The 18,901-nt window shown below is 37.3% G+C and overlaps 1 protein-coding gene across 13 annotated transcripts in view; it reads left to right on the top strand.

Moving 5' to 3' along the window:
- Positions 1-18,901, top strand: part of MGAT4C (MGAT4 family member C) — a 265,451-nt gene that overhangs the window by 240,293 nt on the left and 6,257 nt on the right. For 8 of the 13 annotated variants that reach the window (XM_055235457.2, XM_055235460.2, XM_063615134.1 and 5 more), the window contains 2 exons: positions 12,298-12,450; positions 17,869-18,016. In XM_055235457.2, coding sequence (XP_055091432.1) covers positions 12,298-12,450; positions 17,869-18,016 — 301 coding nt within the window. Of the gene's footprint in view, positions 1-348; positions 436-12,297; positions 12,451-17,868; positions 18,017-18,901 lie in introns of all 13 variants that reach the window. The other 5 variants (XM_055235454.2, XM_063615132.1, XM_055235453.2 and 2 more) reach the window with 1 other exon arrangement.

Raw genomic sequence — 18,901 nt, 5'->3', positions numbered from 1 at the left:
CTCAAATTATCCTTAACAAAACCATGACCACAAGAAAGAAAGTGGAGTATACGATCAGTAAGAGTTTAAGAAGGGGGTTTCCGTTGACTAAAAAGTTACCGTGGGAGAAATAGGATCAAATAAAACAGAGTTGCCTCACAAAGAACCAAGGAAAATATTTCAGCTTAGGGATTCAAGAAGTAAATTCCCACTCAAAGACAGAAACAGGAAGTAAGACTTACAATTCAGCCAGTACCTTCCTAACAAAGAAGCATGTGACTATACCAGCTTCTTACAAAAAGAAACAGGACTAACTCAGCCTCTGTATAGTGTACTCAGACTCTCTCAGCCCTCACTGTGCTTCAACAGACTATCATTTGGAGCACTGGCTCAGGAGTCGAAATCACCAATGGCTCATCCATCAATCAACAAGAAGTGAAGACAAAAGCTTCAAAGGTAGGTGCTTGGGATTCTGGGTCAGAAGATTGGGAATCCAATAATGAATTTGATCCTATACAAGTCACAGCAGCAAAAACTGTTGAAGAAAAAATTATAACACTTGTTAAAGATGGCAATTTAGACTTTATTCAAGGGATTTCAAGGGTCTACTGCCATGGGATGTTGAAGTAGGAGAAAGAGATTGTTCTCAATGCTGAGAACAATTCCAACAAAGACAAGTTGGAATTTATAGCCAAGGAGAAGAATGCAAGTTAGTGGATTGAAAATCATTAAGAGGGTAGACAATTTTTTGCTAAACAGACTTAAAAGGATTCTTACTGATGGCAGGGCAGGGTGATCATATATTACCTGGGAGATAGTGCTGGGTGAGAAATTTGATCAGATATTGAGGGATCAGATATGAAGGATGGGGGATTCAGGGTAAACTGATTTGACAGGATAAGGAAATAGTCCTCTCTTCAACAAAATTATGAGCCATTGAAATTCCCAAGGGTATAGTGTCTTGATGGTACAAACGCAAGAAGAATTCAAACTAGTGATAAGCATGAGCCTATTAGAAATATACTAGAAATATGAAATCACAGCTTACAAGAAGGATATGTTGCAGGTTCAGGCATGATGGTTGGGGAGCAGTTGATGAGGCATTGTAGATTTGGTAGACATATACTTTCAAAATTGGAAAAATTAGAAAGAAAATCTGGGTTAGCTATGTTTAGATGCTTAACATTATTTCTAATAAAGTTGTTTTTCAACATACACATTTTTACTCCTACTATTCATAAAATTACTTAAAATATTATCAAATAAAATTTAATAAAAATGCTTTATTAGATCTAGACAATATAAATTATTTACTTCTCTTCTATTTTCTGGAGTAGCTTGTGTAGAGTAGGAATACTTTTTCCTTAAAATATTTGGTAGAATTCATTAGTGAAGCCATATGGACCTGGAGTGTTTTGAGAGGGATGTTTTAACTGCTTATTCAATTTTATTAATAGATAAATAATTATTCTGTGTTGCAAGGAATTTCTCCATTTTGTTTAACTTGTCAAACTTATTAGCATATTTTTTCAAAATGTACCATTATCCTGTAGAATCTTTAGTGATATGACATGTGTCTCATTCATGATATTAATAATGTCTTTTCTTTTTTCTTGATCAATATGGCTAGAGGAATTATATTTTATTGATCTTTTTGAAGGACCAGCATTTGTTTCTATTTTTTTCTTGTTCATTGATTTTTACTTTTACTTTCGTCATTTTTATTCTGTTTACTTTTTGCCTAATTTGCTCTTTTTGTAGCTTACTTTGGGGTTAGTTTGCCCTTTTTTCTAATTTCTTTTAAAATTATTTGTATTTATAATTGACACAATTTTACATATTTATGTGGTACAGTGTGATATTTCGATGCATGTGTATACATTGTACAATGATCACATTAAGGTAATTAGCATATCTGTCACTTTAAACAGTTTTTTTGGTGATAACATTCCAAATCTTCTCTTCAGGATATCTTGAAATATACACTGCTTTGTTATTAGCTGTAGTCACCCTAGTGTGTAATAGACTGCAAGAACTTGTTCTTCCTGTCTAATTGTAACTGTACCTCTTACCAACCCAGCTTCCATCTCCCCTCCCAGCCTCTGGTAATCACTATTCTACTCTCTGCTTTTATGAGTTCAACTTTTTTAGATTTCACAAATAAGTTAGATCATGCAGTCTTTGTTTTCCTGTGCCTGGCTTACTTCACTTAACATAGTGCACTCTAGGTTCACCTGTGTTGCTGCAAATGACAGGATTTCATTCTATTTTATGGCTAAATAGTATTCGATTGTGTGTGTGTGTATATGTGTGTGTGTGTGTATATATAGATACACACACACATAAATTTTCTTTATCTATTCATCTGCATGTGGCACTTTGGTTGATTCCTTATCTTGGCTATTGTGAATAGTGCTGTGATACACAGAGGAGTACAGATACTTCTCTAACATACTGATTTGTCTTCCTTTGGATATATATCCAGTAATGGAGATACATTGTGAACATTTGTGTATAATTTCAATTTCTTTAAATGTATGGAGACTTGTCATCCCCAAATCTGGTCTGTTTTAGAAAATGTTCTATGTGCATTTGAAAAGAATGTGTATTCTGCTTGATATGGTTTGGCTGTGTCCCCACCCAAATCTCATCTTGAACTGTAACTCCCACAATTGCCATGTGTCATGGGAGGCAGCCAGTGAAAGGCAATGGAATCATGGTGGCAGGTCTTTCTCATGCTGTTCTCACAATAGTGAATAAGTCTCATGAGATCTGATGGTTTTATAAAGAGGAGTTCCTCTGCACAAGCTCTCTTTGCCTGATGCCATCCATGTAAGACATGACTTGTTCTTCCTTGCCTTCCACCATGGTTGTGAGGCCTCCCCAGCCATGTGGAACTGTAAGTCCATTAAACCTCTTTCTTTTGTAAATTGCCCAGTCTCAGGTATGTCTTTATCAGCACTGTGAAAATGGACTAATACAGTAAATTGGTACCAGTAGAGTGGAGTACTGCTGAAAAGATGCCCAAAAATGTGGAAACAACTTTGGAAATGGGTAACAGGCAGGGGTTGGAACAGTTTGGGGGGCTCAGAAGAAGATAGAAAAACATGGAAACTTTTGGAACTTCCTGGAGACTTGTTGAATGGCTTTGCCCAAAATGCTGGTAGGGATATGGACAATGAAATCCACATTGAGATGGTCTCAGATGGAGAAGAAGAACTTCTTGGGAACTGGAGCAAAAGTGACTCTTGTTATGTTTTAGGAAAGAGACTGGCAGCATTTTGTCCCTGCCCTAGAGATTTATGGAACTTTAAACTTGAGAAAGATGATTTAGTGTATCTAGTGGAAGAAATTTCTAAGCAGCAAGGCATTCAAGAGGTGACTTGTGTGCTGTTAAAGGCATTCAGTTTTATAAGGGAAGCAAAGCATAAAAGTTCAGAAAATTTGCAGCTTGACAATGCGATAGAAAAGAAAATCCCATTTTCTGGAGAGAAATTCAAGCTGGCTGCAGAAATTTGCATAAGTAATGAGGAGCCAAATGTAATCACCAAGACAAGAGGGAAAATGTCTCCAGGTCAAGTCAGAGGTCTTCATGGCAGCCCCTTCCATCACAGGTCTGGAGGCCAGGAGGGAAAAAATGGTTTCATAGGTGAGACCCAGATTCCCAGTGCTGTGTGCAGCCTAGGGACTAGATGCCCTGAATCCCAGCCACTCCAGCCATGCCTGAAAGGGACCAATATAGAGCTCAGGCCATGGCTTCAGAGGGTGCAAGCCCCAAGCCTTGGCAGCTTCCATGTGGTATTGAGCCTGAGAGTGCACAGAAGTGAAGAATCGGGGTTTGGGAACCTCTGCATAGATTTCAGAGGATGTATGGAAATGCCTGGATGTCCAGGCAGAAGGTTGCTGCAGGGGCGGGTCCCTCATAGAGAACCTCTGCTAGGGCAGTGCAGAAGGGAAATGTGGGGTCAGAGCCCCCACGCTGAGTCCCTACTGGGGCACCATGTAGTGGTGCTGTGAGAAGAGGGCCACCATCCTCCAGACCCCAGAATGGTAGATCCACTGACAGCTTGCACTGTGCACCTGGAAAAGCCACAGACACTTTATACCAACCCATGAAGGCAGCCAGGAGGGAGGCTGTACCTTGCAAAGCCATTGGGGCAGAGCTGCCCAAGACCATGGGAACCAACCTTTTGCATCAGCATGACCTGGAGGTGAGACCTTGAGTCAAAGGAGATAATTTAGGAGCCTTAAGATTTGACTGCCTTGCTGGATTTTGGACTTGCATCGGGCCTGTACTCCCTTTGTTTTGGCCAATTTCTTTCATTTGGAATGGCTGTATTTACCCAATGCCTGTACCTCCATTGTGTCTAGGCAGGAACTAGCTTGCTTTGATTTTACAGTCTCATAGGCTGAAGGTACTTGCCTTGTCTCAGATGAGACTTTGGACTGTGGACTTTTGAGTTAATGCTGAAATGAGTTTAGACTTTGAGGGACCGTTGGGAAGGCGAGATTGTTTTGGAATGTGAGGATATGAGATTTGGGAGGTGGAATGATATGGTTTGGCTGGTTCCCCACCCAAATCTCATCTTGAATTGTAACTCCCACAATTTCCACATGTCAAGGGAGGGACCAAGGGGAAGGTAATTGAATCACAGAGGCAGGTCTTTCTTGTGCTGTTCTCACGATAGTAAATAAGTCTCATAATATCTGATGGTTTTATAAAGAGGAGTTCCCCTGCAAAATCCCTCTCTTTGCCTGCTGCCATCCATGTAAGATGTGACTTGCTCCTCCTTCTTGCCTTCCACCGTGATTGTGAGGCCTCCCCAGACATGTGGAACTGTAAGTCCATTAAACCTCTTTATTTTGTAAATTGCCCTGTCTTGGGTATATCTTTATCAGCAGCATGAAAACAGATTTCTACACTGCTATTGTTGAGTGGAGTGTTTCATTAATCCCAAGTAGATTAATTTATTTGATAGTGTTTTAAATATCTTTGACATTTACTGGTTTTGTATTTGCATGTTCAGTCAATTATTGAGGACTTCAATATTCATTTATTGAAAATGAATGAATTTATTTATTCTCTTTCTTTCGTTTCTTCCTTCTTTATTTATTCCCTTTTTTCTCCTTTCCCTTATGTGAGTTTGCTTCAGGTATTTTGAAACTCTTATTTAGTGCATGTACATTTATGCTTCCTTTGAAAAATTGATACTTTCATCAATTATTAATGTTGACTTTGTATGATATTAATATATCCAGTCCAGCTTTCCTTTGATTAAAGTTTATCTCTCTTTTCTTTTATTATTAACTCATTTTTTGTCTTTATCATTAAAATGAGTTTCCTGTAGATAGCTATATCAGTTATCTATTGTTGCCAAAGAAAACACTCTGAAATTTAATGCCTTAAAACATTTATGATCTCACTTTTCCTGTGACTCAGAATTTAGACAGCAGTTTGGCTGGATGTTTGTCCCCCTCTCTGTGCTTAATGTGTATTATTTCTACTGTTGTATCTTCAGTGGCTCATCTTTTCTCCTGCTATTCTTTATCTACTAGCCAGTGTATTTGCATTTTGCACAAATATTTTTCATCCCTAGAAATTTTGTTTTTGTTTTTATTTAAATATTTCATTTCTGTCCTTAAAATTATCATTGTTCTTCTACTTTTAGCCTATGGGACATATTTATAATAGCCTTTTAAATATCCTTTTTCTTTTAATCATCTCAGTTATTTCTTGATTTTTTTTCTCTCTGATTAGTTTCAGCCTAGTTATAGACCATATTGTCCTTGATTTAAATGGTAATTTTTGCTGGATCCTGGATATTGTGATTTTTATGTTCTTAAGTTCTAGACATTGTCCTATATGTTTAAAGAGTGCTGTACTTTGTACTAGTATGGAGTTAAGTTATGCAAAATCATTTGATGCTGTTGATGCTTGTTGTTAAGCTTTCATTAGGACAGGCCTAGAGAGTATTGGCCCAAATACTAAGGTAATATGCTTCTGAGTATTCTTTTTGTTGTTGTTTGTTTTGAGACAGGGTGTTATTCTGTTGCCTAGGCTGGAGTGCAGTTGCACAATTACAACTCACTGCATGTAGGCTTGACCTCCCAGGCTCAAGCAATGCTCCTGCCTCAGTCTCCCAAGTAGCTGAGACTACAGATGTGTACCAACACACCAGGCTAGTTTTCATATATTTTGTAAAGATGGGGTCTCACTATGTTGCCCAGGGTAGTCTCAATGTCCTGGGCTCAAGCTCTCCTCCTGCCACCGCCTTCCAAAGTTTTGAGATTACAGGCATGAGGTACCACAGCTGGCCTCTGAGTATTCTTTTTAATGTCCAGGTCTATCCTGCTGGCTGATGGACACACAAACTTGGTTTATGGACACACAAACTGTCTCCAACACTGTATAAACTTCAGGAACTGTTTGGCCTGCTACTTTTTTATGGTTCTTTCTCTAGTCTTATGGAGTTTCATGACACACATGACATATCAGTATCAACTCAAAGATTCAAAGAGGCCCTCTGCCGAATTCTGCAGAATTCTGAGTCTCTCTTCTGTCACTTGTTCTCTTAATTATTCTGCCCCTCAAATTCTAGGTACCTTTATCTCCTGCAAATTATTATTTCTGTCTCCTAATTGGCAAGATCTCTAAGTTCTGTTTGGATTCACTCTCCCTGTACTGCCTTTTGGAAACCGCCTCTTGACAGCAAGCAGGAAAAATCACAGGGCTTACCTATTTGCTTTCTTCACTTGAGGATATTGCTCTGTGCTGCCTGTTGTCCAATCTTAGAACAAAAATCATCAACTGTGGATAAAATATAGTGTCTTCTAGAAATGCTGGGTAAAAATGTTAATACTTTCAATTACCAATTTCTATTGACTGAAGATGGTAAAGTTTTCACCTTCAGTAGTAGCAAATGAGGTTTCTTACTTTTTCTTTCTTTTCCATTTATAATTACCATTTCATCATTAATTTATATTTATTCAATATTTTACTATCAATTAATTTTGATCTTCAGTTTTCCCAAAATTCCTTAATGGAAGCCTTTTCAAGCCATTTTCTATGTCCTTTAGATATGTCTCCACTAATCTTGAGATCTTTCCTGCTTCATGTCACAACAAAAATATGGTCTAATCCCAGAGTCCATTCTCCCTACTTGAAATCAGCTATTTTGTTTTCCTTTTCATAGTCATTTTGTCAGTCTGGTTTTGGGTGTCCGAGTGTTTTTTTGTTTGTTTGTTTGTTTTTTGGCGACTGGTGGGGGGAACTTTTTAAAAAAACTCTCCTGAACCAAGGTGTAGAAAATAATTCTATGTTTGAGGTGGGGGGAGGAGTGTGAATGGCTTTATTAGCTTGTTTAATTTTTAATGGCCTGAAGTCTAGCATAGTTTGTTTAATAAATGACATTTATTTTGTTCTGTCTTTTGATCCTTTGTTTGCTCTGGTTTGGGCTTCTCAGCCTATTCTGCTGACTGTGGGTGTAAATGTTCTCAATTAAATGAAAATTAATATTTTTGCTAATTGTCTGTATCATAGTTACTCTGGGGGTGTACACCCCCGGAATAGAACTTTATTTCTATTCTGTATTGTGAATGGATTTGGGAGGATTACAATTTGCAGGATTTGGATATTAGAATTTAGAAGACCATCATTATTCTCTAAGGACTTCTGTATTTCTTTGTCAACTCTTGGGAATTATATCCTGGGGTTTTGTTGTTGTTTTATTCTATTTCACATTATTGCAGACAGAACTAATGGTAGCAGTGGCCCACCAAGAGTGGCTGCTGCCAAGATGCCAGCTGCAGCAGGGAGGCTGGCCCAGGCCTCCCATGCCACTGCTTGGGCAGGAGCCTCGCCCTCCCTATGAGCCACTGCAGCTGCCCTCCCAGGTGCAGAATCCAGACTTCTCTGCAGTCTGCACCTTTGAGGACCCTGGAAGGACCCATGCCACCATCTACACAGGCTCAGGGGTGCCTGCCTCCACTACCTGGCCTCCTCCTGCTGTCTAGACAGTCACTCCTACCACATTTGCAGCAGTCAACAAATGCATCTTGGGGACTCTGGGGTCTGTGAGTCCACAAAGTGGCTACTGGAAGCCTCTGCCTTTTTCCTGTATCTCCCCTCTCTTTTCTGGATTTCCTCATGGTTCCCACTGCAAAATACTGAGGTGACCACTCCCAGGAGGCCCTCCAAAGTGCCATCTGGTCCCACAGCCCATTTCTGCAGCCCCCTCCTGATATCAGAGGCCACCTGTGCGATTAACTCATCCCCTAGGACCAGCTGTCCCTTAACCAAATCAGGAGATGGAAAAATCACACTTCAGCAAGGCCCCTCCAGCCCCGCTGATGAAGGCAGTGTGACTCCCATCCAATCCCTGGTCTACCATGGACAGCTCAGTGCAATTGAGAGGCTAGACTCAGTCCCGTGTAGGCCTTCCAGTATGCAATCCTGAAAGTGTTTCCTCCTGCCTTCTCTCATTTTATCACTGGGGGCTCATTTTATCCTCCAATGGTACTGCCATTCTTCCAACTGGTCCTCCAATGGTACTGCCATTCTTCCAACTCCTCCCCATCCCTGGCCCTGTAGAAGATATAAAGCTCATTTCCAAAATTCTCTGCCACTTGCTGGATTCCCTGCTTTTCAGTGGTGGTCAGGATTTGACTCAAAAGTAACGTGACATCCTTCTAGGAGAGCTCAACTACTTAGGTTAAGTTCTAGAAAGCCTCTATATACCTGTCAGGACCATCAGAAAACTTGCCAAGACCCCCTTTAATTTGAAAAGGGGACCTGGACCTTAATGGGGCCATATTCACCAGGCATCTGTTATTGGAGCAGTTGAAACTGGGACCTGCCTAAAACGAAGATTGTTAGGCTGGGGCAAGCTTAAGAGAGAACCCGCATAGGGAAGAGCAAAGGGGGTTGATTCCCCTGCTGGAGGCACCTCTGGGGCTTGCTTCCCTATTTCCCTGGGACTGTCTCTTTCAGCCTTTTGTGAGATGGCCACCTAGGAGGGCTTAATCAATCCTACAGTCTCGGCAAAGGTCCGAATTGCCCTGCAAGGCAAAGAAGGCCTGCACATATGGGACCTTGGACCATTTGCCCTCACATTCACAGAAAAGCTTTCTTCCTGAGGCCATGTTTCTGTTCTGTGCTTCAAGGTGTTTGACACTAAGTTAGCAACAAAGGAAATGACAAAAACATGTTTGCCACAAATTTATGTACAGATACCAATGCACACTTTGTCTTAACTTTCCATTTTATGCTTTTGATGACTGAGCCAATTCCACATTCTTCCCAGTAATATCTCTAGTTTGCAACAACATCTTTAACGTTTAACATTGTATATAAAGAAGAGATGGGAATCTTGACAGCCACAAAAGAAAGAAAGAAAGAATGATAGGAAAGACTGGAGGTCCAAGTGCCAACACCCTAATGGGCAGTCAGGGACTGGAGTTAGTCCAGGGGCCTTTGGATAACACCAAGGTGTAGCCTTGGCCAGATACCCTTAGTTGCCCCAAGATTTCCTTTCAGTCCTATGTGACAGCTAGATATTCATGAAAGGACACTGGATTGAAACAAAGCCAACATTCTCAACACCCAATAGAAGTGGTAGAGGATTGACAATGTCATCCCCAGAAAGTCTGTTCTCCATGTCTTAAGTCCTGGTAGCCGTGCTAGTCGCTTTTAACTGACTGACAAATGTCCAGTATTTTTCTTTCATTTTGACTGTTGTGGAAGTTAGAGACTCCAAAAAAAAGACAGTAAGAGCAGATCCACTTTTACTTACCTTTCCGTAGACCCTGGGTGAGACCCCAAAATGTTACAGGATCTTTGGGGTGTTGCTTTTCTGGCCAGAAACATATGTGGCTAGTGGCACCTTTGTCTGCCCTTTGAAAAGGTAGGGCCACTTCTGAAGATGGCTCGCTGGTCACCACCCCTGCCATATTGTCATCAGGATGGTGAAAACTTCCAGGACCGGCTCTGACGAAATCTCACCTGGAAACGCTGCTGCTAGAACTGTGAAGTAAACTTTTTCCTTTTTGTGGAGAATGGGGTCTCACTATATTGCCCAGGCAGGTCTCGAACTCCTGCGCTAAAGCTATCTTCTTACCTCTGCCCCTCTAAGAGCTGGGATTTGAGGTGTGAGCCACCATGCCCAGACACTGAGTTCCCCCAAGGCACATCATCTCAGACTCACGCCTGTAATGTCAGCTCTGGGCAGTGCTGACATGCCAGCTGCTTGTCATCTCAGCACCCTCCAGGCTTCGGGCGCCCACGAGTGTGGGAAGGATAACCAAGGAGGGGGCTGAGGGTGTCTTGTCACTGGCCTGCAGGTGCCTGTTGGTGCAAGCAGCCTGGACGCTATGGACAGTAGTGGGAGGCAGACAGACTTCTGAGGGGAAGGGGGTGGGTCCCCAGTGAAGCCCCACCTTCAGGCTGGTGAAGACCTGAAGCCTGGGGGCCAGGTTGCCAGTCCTGCAGACCAGACTGGGAACTTGTGGTGCCTTTTCTGGGCCTCCCATGGCTGTCCATGGATCAGTTCGTGTGCGCTTCCTCCTCTCTGAGGCCCGTAAAAGCCCCGGGTTCAGCCAGAGCAGAGGAGAGGATGGAGAGATGATGGAGTGGCCACCTGCAGAGAGGAGCTACCCTGTCTGCTGAGAAAGGATGGATCAACTAGCAGCAGAGAGGAACTACCCTCTCTGCTAAGTGCTGAACACTTGACAGGTTGACCTGTCTACAGAGAGGACCTACCCACTGTGGGTCTTGTCTGAGTGGTTCTAACACTGAATAAAGCTCCTCTTCATCTTGCTCACCCTCCACTTGTCTGGATACCTCATTCTTCCTCAGTGCAGGACAAGGACTCTGGCAAGATGCCACCAGCCACAGCAGTTTCTGATCAGAAAAGCAACACTCTGAAGATCCCATAACAGAACTACAGTATTGCCTCCAAAGCATTATTTTTACCACTTCTCATACTAATAGCAATGTCATCTATCACCCAAATCCTCAGGATATACATTTATGTGCATCTATGTGTGCATATTTATACACATATTTACAATTTCTACAAATTAATAAGAAAAGTAACCCTTAAGAAAAATATGATCAAAGAAAATGGACAGTAATATGTATAGCATTTTCATAATTGTTTTTTAATTATTTTTAGACTTATAATTATTAAGTCTTATATATTGTCTTATATATTAAGACTTTCTTCTAATTCCTAATATTTTTACTATAATTTATAAGGACCCACGAATTCTCCCTTGCATTAATTCGTTGAAGAGATAAGATTTGCCAGCTATGTTCTAGGCATAGTTCTAAGATTATAGGAGACAGACATTTTTCACTTTCTAAAGTCTTCCTTACACATAAATACTTCATCATAAAGATAAACCCAAGGAGATCCATTACACAACTCTAAGTAGCTCTATTTTCAGGTTATCAATGTGTTGATTTTAGACAAAATGTGATTTTTCTAGTTTGTTAAGTGCTTCAGATATGTTTATACTTTTTTATAAAATAGTGAATAATGTAAAAGAATCTTTGGTTGGAAAATATCACAAAATAGAAAAGAGTAAAAATTTTTTTAATTAGGTTTTCACGAATCTTTCTGACTCTCATTTTGCCTTTGTGTAGTACATGAATTATTTCAAACAGCTAAACTACTAATTAGTAGATATCAAGGAAATGTTAATATAATACTATAGGATTCACCCTGATTTGACAAGAATCATTGGAAAAATAAGCAAAGCAATTGTAACCCAGAAGTTTTCAAACATATGTTTGGATTTACCCCACAGCCTTAACTTCTTTGTCACTTTTCTTTACTCCACCCAGATTCCCAGTTAAATGTTTTCAGTTGACACCTACTCTGAGATTAATATTAGGCCCATAATTCTGCTTTTTCTCATTTTCATTATACTACAATAGGAGAGGTAAATGTTACCTTAAAGTTGTACCTCACTGATGACAGTGGACTTGACTGTTTTTCTATTGTGCTTTTATACTGTTTCTCATCAGAGGCCTGTTTTTTTACATTATTATGACCAAAGTTCATCTTTTTTCATCAGTAACTATGAGACTTGCTTTTTACTTTTATTTACTCTACATTAATATAAACCACTGCATTGATCTTATGTTAACATATTAATTAATGATCTGTGCCAACCTTATGTTTGAAATTGGGAACAGAATTTTAATTCAAACATTTGAAAGATGAGATTTTACAAGGACCTGACTTTTATATATGCGATAAAGAAATATTTGCATCCAAAACCAACTGCTAGTAATTCTGTGCCTCTTTTCCACAGAAGAGAATGCTTAAATTTCATCAAATGAAACATATTTTTGAAATACTTGATAAAATGAGATGCCTGCGAAAACGTTCTACAGTGTCATTCTTGGGAATTTTTGTCATTTTTCTCCTTTTTATGAACTTGTACATTGAAGATAGCTATGTTCTGGTAAGTTTTGGAGGTTGATTGTCTTTTCTTCAAAATAAGGCATAAGTCAAACAAGGATTAGTCCCATTGTAGCCTAACTTCAATCTCAAGCTATTGGAGAAGACTTAGTTTGAGCAAAATTATAACATGTATATTGTCTATTTTTGTATTAACCATACATCAACATTTCACTTGTTTTGAATTATGTTCCAATATTTTTAATGGTGTATATTTTGTGCTCCAAATATGTACATATAATTACAAATAAGTAAGCTATCATCACTATGCAGAATAAATATTATGTGGAGCCATTAAGATTTTAGGTTTTCCATTTGAAATGTACAGAATAAACAAAATCTGCTTAGAAAGTATAACTCCTTGCTTCCTCTACTTTTCTATATTATCACTGAAACTTTCAAAATTCCATTCTCTAATTAACAATGCTTTTTAATTGTGCTATTTGTATAAGTAATATTTTATTACAATGCGTAACACCTTATTTGGATTTTGAATAGACCTAGATGGCCACTCTATTTTATATTTATACCCACTGAAAAGATCTCAGAGATAAAGATATTGATGTATAAATTATTCAGTAATTAAAATGAGATACCAAATATTGGTAGGTGATTACATGTGAATAGGTTTTTTTAGGGAAAATATGACAATATGCAAAAGCACTTATTCTGACTAATTATGAAAAATTAATGTGTTAGTTTCAATTTTTTTCTTATTGTTATTATCACATCATTTCATGTCTGATGAGATTAATATGGGCATTATTGCTATTCACTTTTCTATCTTAATGGAGCCCAAAATATCTGTCCTAATTTGTATGTTATTATTAATATTTATAGATTTCAGAAAATCAAAACCTGATTGCAGTTTATATATTTCAGAAATCAAAACCTTTTCAACTAACAGGAACTAAAAAGTGATTTTCACATGCAAAAATGCTAAAAGTTTAAATTAGTGTCTTAACAAAAGACAGAGTATTTCCAAAAAAAATGCTTTAGATTATTTATTAACTATTATTTTCCAGATACTATGCTATATCCTGTGAGCCAACCATATGATTTTAGTTGGTACAGATATTCCTAAGAAGTCCTCTGTAAAACATCTTGCATCTTTTATCTTTGTTCTTTGATGCTGAAATTGTGCCAGAATCCTAGATTTTGACTCTGCCTAGGCTTTTTGTCTTCAAATAGTGATTCTGATGTTGTGGACCCTTAATGTTTCTCTCCACAGTCTATGCACAAGGGCTGAAATCACCAAAGACTAAACAGGATTTGAGTAGGCATGATTTAGGCAAACTTAGCAAATAGGAGAAACGTACCAATGTTATGCATTTTTGAATATTTTTAAAACCTATTAGTTATATGAGATATAATAAGGACAACAGAACAAGACCTATGTGTTCTTGCTATTTTTTTCTTAAGATAATGGAAGATCATAAGTTAACTAGAGATTCTTGATTAATGATTCAGTTGTATAATAAAAATTTAGTTCTTGATTCTGTGTCTACTGGTAGAGGTAAATAAAATCTTGTAAATCAAACACATGTTATTGGTTGGAGGCTTGTTATGTTCAATTACTTGCTGAATTTATAAGACAGTTTCCAGTGCAATTTCAATCTTTCACTTTCAACAAACTCAAAGGACCATTGAATGTGCAAAACACCCTTATGTCTTTTGAAATAGAACCTGTTTAAATTCACTGTAAAATGACTAAGAAGTAGTACAGTATATGTCAATTAGAAAGTAAAATGCTATTTTCCTGTTTTGCAAATTTTTACAGTGCTATCTAAACATTGGTCCCAGCCATCAAATGTAGATAATATGATTTAATGAAGTAGCTCTTCTACTAAAGCTACTTTCTCAATGAGATTTCTCTGATTATATTAGGAATATATCTACTCAAATTTGCAAATCAGTCCAGGTGCAGAAAACAGATTGCTTCTTAGCTTTTAAAAATTATTATTTTAAAATACTTACAAAAATTGGGAAAAAAATGAGTTAAAGTGACTGCTAAATTCCAACACTCATCCCTTGTTCTAAGTTTGATGATAGTATTTTTATTATTTAACAATTTACTATCTACTGACTGATGTTTTTTAACCAAATCGCATTTTAGCTGAATTTTGCTTCAAGGCTATAAGTTGAAAACTTTTGCAATGATTAATATTAAATTGCATTACAATTATTTTTCTAAAAATGAATAGTATCCATGGGAAACTGGCCCCCTCCAAGAATATAATGTGATTTCTTTTTAACACATCTCCCTTTTGATCTTTTTACCTGTGTTTATTTCATTTTTTTATTAAATTATCTGAACTCATTTTCTTCTTTCTTCCCGATTATCACAATGTATGCAATTTGCTAAGCACAGATATTAGTAAATCCTTCTTTTTTGTCTTCCTTTTTTAAAAACTGGGAAATAATACTTCAAACTTAGAGATATCAGGTGAATAGTTAGAAGTAGTAAGTTCTCTAGAGTTAGTTAACAGTTTCTATTCTCGACTTTTTGTTAGAAAATCCATTTGTGGCCTGAAACCCTAGACACATTAGCAGTTTAGCATATTTGCTTATGTATTAGAGATATATGTGCCTTTAAGTGAGAAAGGAAGCTGCGCTTAGTGTGAGAGACAAACACTGTTACAAGGCAAACTAAGTAGAAGAGACAGTGCATGCCCAATCAACTTAGCCTCTTGGCTGGGAGCATCTTCAAAGTAGCCACAAGGGTATATATTTAGTCTGTAGCTAGTTCATTGAATTGCATTCCCATCCAGAAAATGATTGTCATAAAGTTTTGTCTTATTACTGAGAAATATACTACAGCAAAGTAGCTACAGAAAGAAGGTATCCAGGGAGAGCCTGGCTGTTCAGGTAGATGCCTCTGGAAAGCAGCCAACAAGGCTGACTCAGGTGAAAGTTGCATTATTTATTTATGCTGAAAAGTATAAAAAAGCTTGTTCTTAAGAATTTAATGAAGTGATTTCATGTAAGTTCCATTTCTTTTTATATTATGTTATGTCCTTAAATCAGGATGAATGTACTCCATCTTATAACACAAAATTTCTAGATTTTATGTGTTAAGGATAGAATTTTTAAAGAGGTATTCAGTATCCTGCACTTACCTTAGAATGTAACATCACCTAAGAATAGAATGGTAAAACAAATTTAGTGCTGTAAGTACTGTACTTTTTACAGAAATGTCTTCCAGGCATTATTAATTATGTACATCACTACATTACTATTAAAATAATTGATACTAAACTGAGTCACTAGTTACATTTTGGCAGTTCTAAATTTATTTTAAACTTTAATGATGTTTTATAGGTATGCAGATAAACACCAATGAAAATATTTATGTATAAAGAACTTAAAATAATCAGAATTCAGTGGATAGCCAATTAGTATATTTCTAAGTAATTTAGCATCTAAGGTTTAATCTCAAGTACTTTGAAAGTTTATGGATTTTACACATGGCATTGTGTAAAAGCCACACAAAACCACACTTTTACACATTGTGAACCTTATAAAGGACTAAAGTATTTCTTGGTCCAAATTATCAAAGGCAGTATAAAATAGAGAAATACACTATTAAAGACCAAATTTAGATTTATAAACATAATTGGATATACAGAAAAGATATTCAGAATGAATCTTGATTTAGTAAGGACCATATTGGAAGCCTCTAGTTAAGGTCCCTACTTTCAGTTTTTATTCTAAGAATAGTCACATCTGATCATAGATAAGAAAGTTTGAGTTAGTCATCTTTTTCATTGGCACTTGAGATTGATGCGAAGTAGAAGTTTTGAATGTTTCAGTTGTAAAACTTGTATCTGAGCTTTATCTAATTTTAGAACGAAGGCTTTAATTAACATTTTAATGACTACAGCAAAATAATAGCAGGACCAAAGTTATTTAATCCATTTACTTTCTCTACAGTCCTAATAGCTAGCACATGGCTAGCTTGACTTTCTATACTGAATAAAATAAATCCACATAAGGCCAGGTGTGCTGGCTCACACCTATAATCCCAGCACTTTGGGAGGCCGAGGTGAGTGGATCACTTGAGGTCAGAAGTTTGAGACGAGCCTGGCCAACATGGCGGAAACTCGTCTCTACTAAAAAATACTAAAATTAGCTGGGCATGGTGGCGTTTGCCTGCAATCCCAGCTACTCGGGAGGCTGAGGCAGGAGAATGGCTTGAACCTAGGAGGTGGAGGTTACAGTGAGCAGAGATCATGCCACTGCACTCCAGCCTGGGCAACAGAGCCAGACTCCATCTCAAAGAAAAAAAAAATTAAATAAATAAATAAAACCACATACTAGAGTGCACATTTTGAAAAAAAGAGAGAGAGAGAAATACTTCTTTCTAATTAGGTTGTTCTCAAATGTATTCTACCAATTCTAGTGAATCACATATGAGTCAAACAAATAGTCATTTTCCTAATAGTGTATGACCAGTAAAGGCTTGATCAAATAATGATTAGATAATCAAATTTACCATTTAGCTTATATCAAAGAAGGGCAATTAGTCGGTAAAGGATATATTTTAATCTGAATATGAATATGTTTTCTTGAATATAAACCTTCCTGAAGATTTAATGACATGCAAAATCCAACACCAAATAAATAAAAGGGATCTAAAATATAAAAGGATCGGGCATTACATCCAATAGAATCTCTCTCTCACACACACACACACACACACACACACACACACACAAACTTAACTATCATAAGAAATATTAGTCCTAGATATCTACACATTACCTTAATTTGGTGCAAATGTATCCTATTTGAGGGTACTTTAGGACATATGAAAAAAATTACTGCCATATCACCCATAACTGGCCCTTCTCAACGGCTAGATAGTAGCCACATAAGTGACTTATTTAATAAAGTATCCAAAATCCAAATATTGTGTCCACTACTGCATGTTCCTAATCATTCCTAAAGTTTCCCAATCATGGAGACACTGTGTGATCTTTTATTTGAGAGTGCTTGAGGAAGGGTAAATCAGGCAATATGGTGGGAACTAGCCTTAGATTAAACTATAAAATAAATCGCTGTCAATTTTGAGATCCTTAAATGATTGTCAAAAATTTGAAAAGTGCATAAAGGCAGTGGGAGTTTTCATGTAGAAATTCTTTTTTTAAGAGATTGTCATTATTAATGTGTCCTGTAGAAAAACAAATGTAATTGTGGTATACACAGTAAAATAGGCGAGCGAGCTACTGGAGCAGAACCTCCAGGTAAAAAATGAGGGGAGTGATGATGAGCTACAGCTTATGATGTCAGTAATTGAGATTTATATAACCCTGCATACTATATATTGTAGTCATATATTTATTGTGTAAAAAATAAACTTTATTTAATCCATGACCATCTATTATTTATATATTTTCCTTGCCTCTTTCTTGGTATTTAGGAAGGAGACAAACAACTTATAAGGGAAACATCCACACATCAGCTGAATTCAGAACGCTATGTTCATACTTTCAAGGATTTATCTAATTTCTCAGGAGCCATAAATGTCACCTATCGCTACCTAGCTGCCACACCTTTACAAAGAAAGCGTAAGTGTCCTTAAACATTTAAATAAAGAATACATAAAATATTTTGCATTAAAATAATGATAATTTGTTTCACATGTATAGTAAAAAGGCTTAAGGGCTTTACTAATCTAATAAATTATTTGGGGAAGACTTCAATGTTTCTTCACAAATTGCCAACTACTATACTCGCTGACCCAGTACCCTTAATAACAAAAAAATTAAATAAAATGCCTAATCATAATGTGAGTCTTTTGAGATTTTGTTGTAGGATGGTGTAGAGTGACTAGAAAAAAATCAATTTACTTTAAAATTTAGAAGTTAACTTTTAAAAATTCTTATGTTCATATTGCTATATTTTCTAACCTCTAACACTTTGGTTTTATGACTTGCCACAACTTTTTAATTAATGAAACTCAGTGTTTTAGTTTCCTAGGTCTGCCATAACAAATTACCACAAAGTGACTGGCTTTAAAAAAGAACAATTTATTCTCTCATGGTCCTGGAAGGCAGAGGTTGAAATCAAGGTGCTGGCAGGTCCCCACTCCCTCTGAAAGTTCTAAGGGAGAATCCTCGCCTCTTTCAGCTTCTGGTGGCTTTGCTTTGGTACTCTTTGACTTTGGAGCATCACTCCAATTCCTGCCTCCATCAATGGCCTTCTTCTCTTTGTCTTTCTGTGTCTTTTCCTTTTTTTGTAAGGACACAAGTTATTGAATTTAGTGCCCACATCTAAATCCAGAATTATTGCAGCTCAAGATCCTTAACTAATTATATCTGCAAAGATCAAATTTACTGATAAAATTACATTCTGAGGTTCCAGGTAAACATGAATTTTTGGAGGAAACTATTCGACACACTACAGTCAGTTAAAATATGTATACTTGGAGCCAAGAAGTAACTTACTATATT

The sequence above is a fragment of the Symphalangus syndactylus genome, chromosome 13, assembly GCF_028878055.3.
Source record: "Symphalangus syndactylus isolate Jambi chromosome 13, NHGRI_mSymSyn1-v2.1_pri, whole genome shotgun sequence".
Taxonomy (NCBI): domain Eukaryota; kingdom Metazoa; phylum Chordata; class Mammalia; order Primates; family Hylobatidae; genus Symphalangus; species Symphalangus syndactylus.
This window is presented reverse-complemented; position numbering and strand designations above follow the sequence as displayed.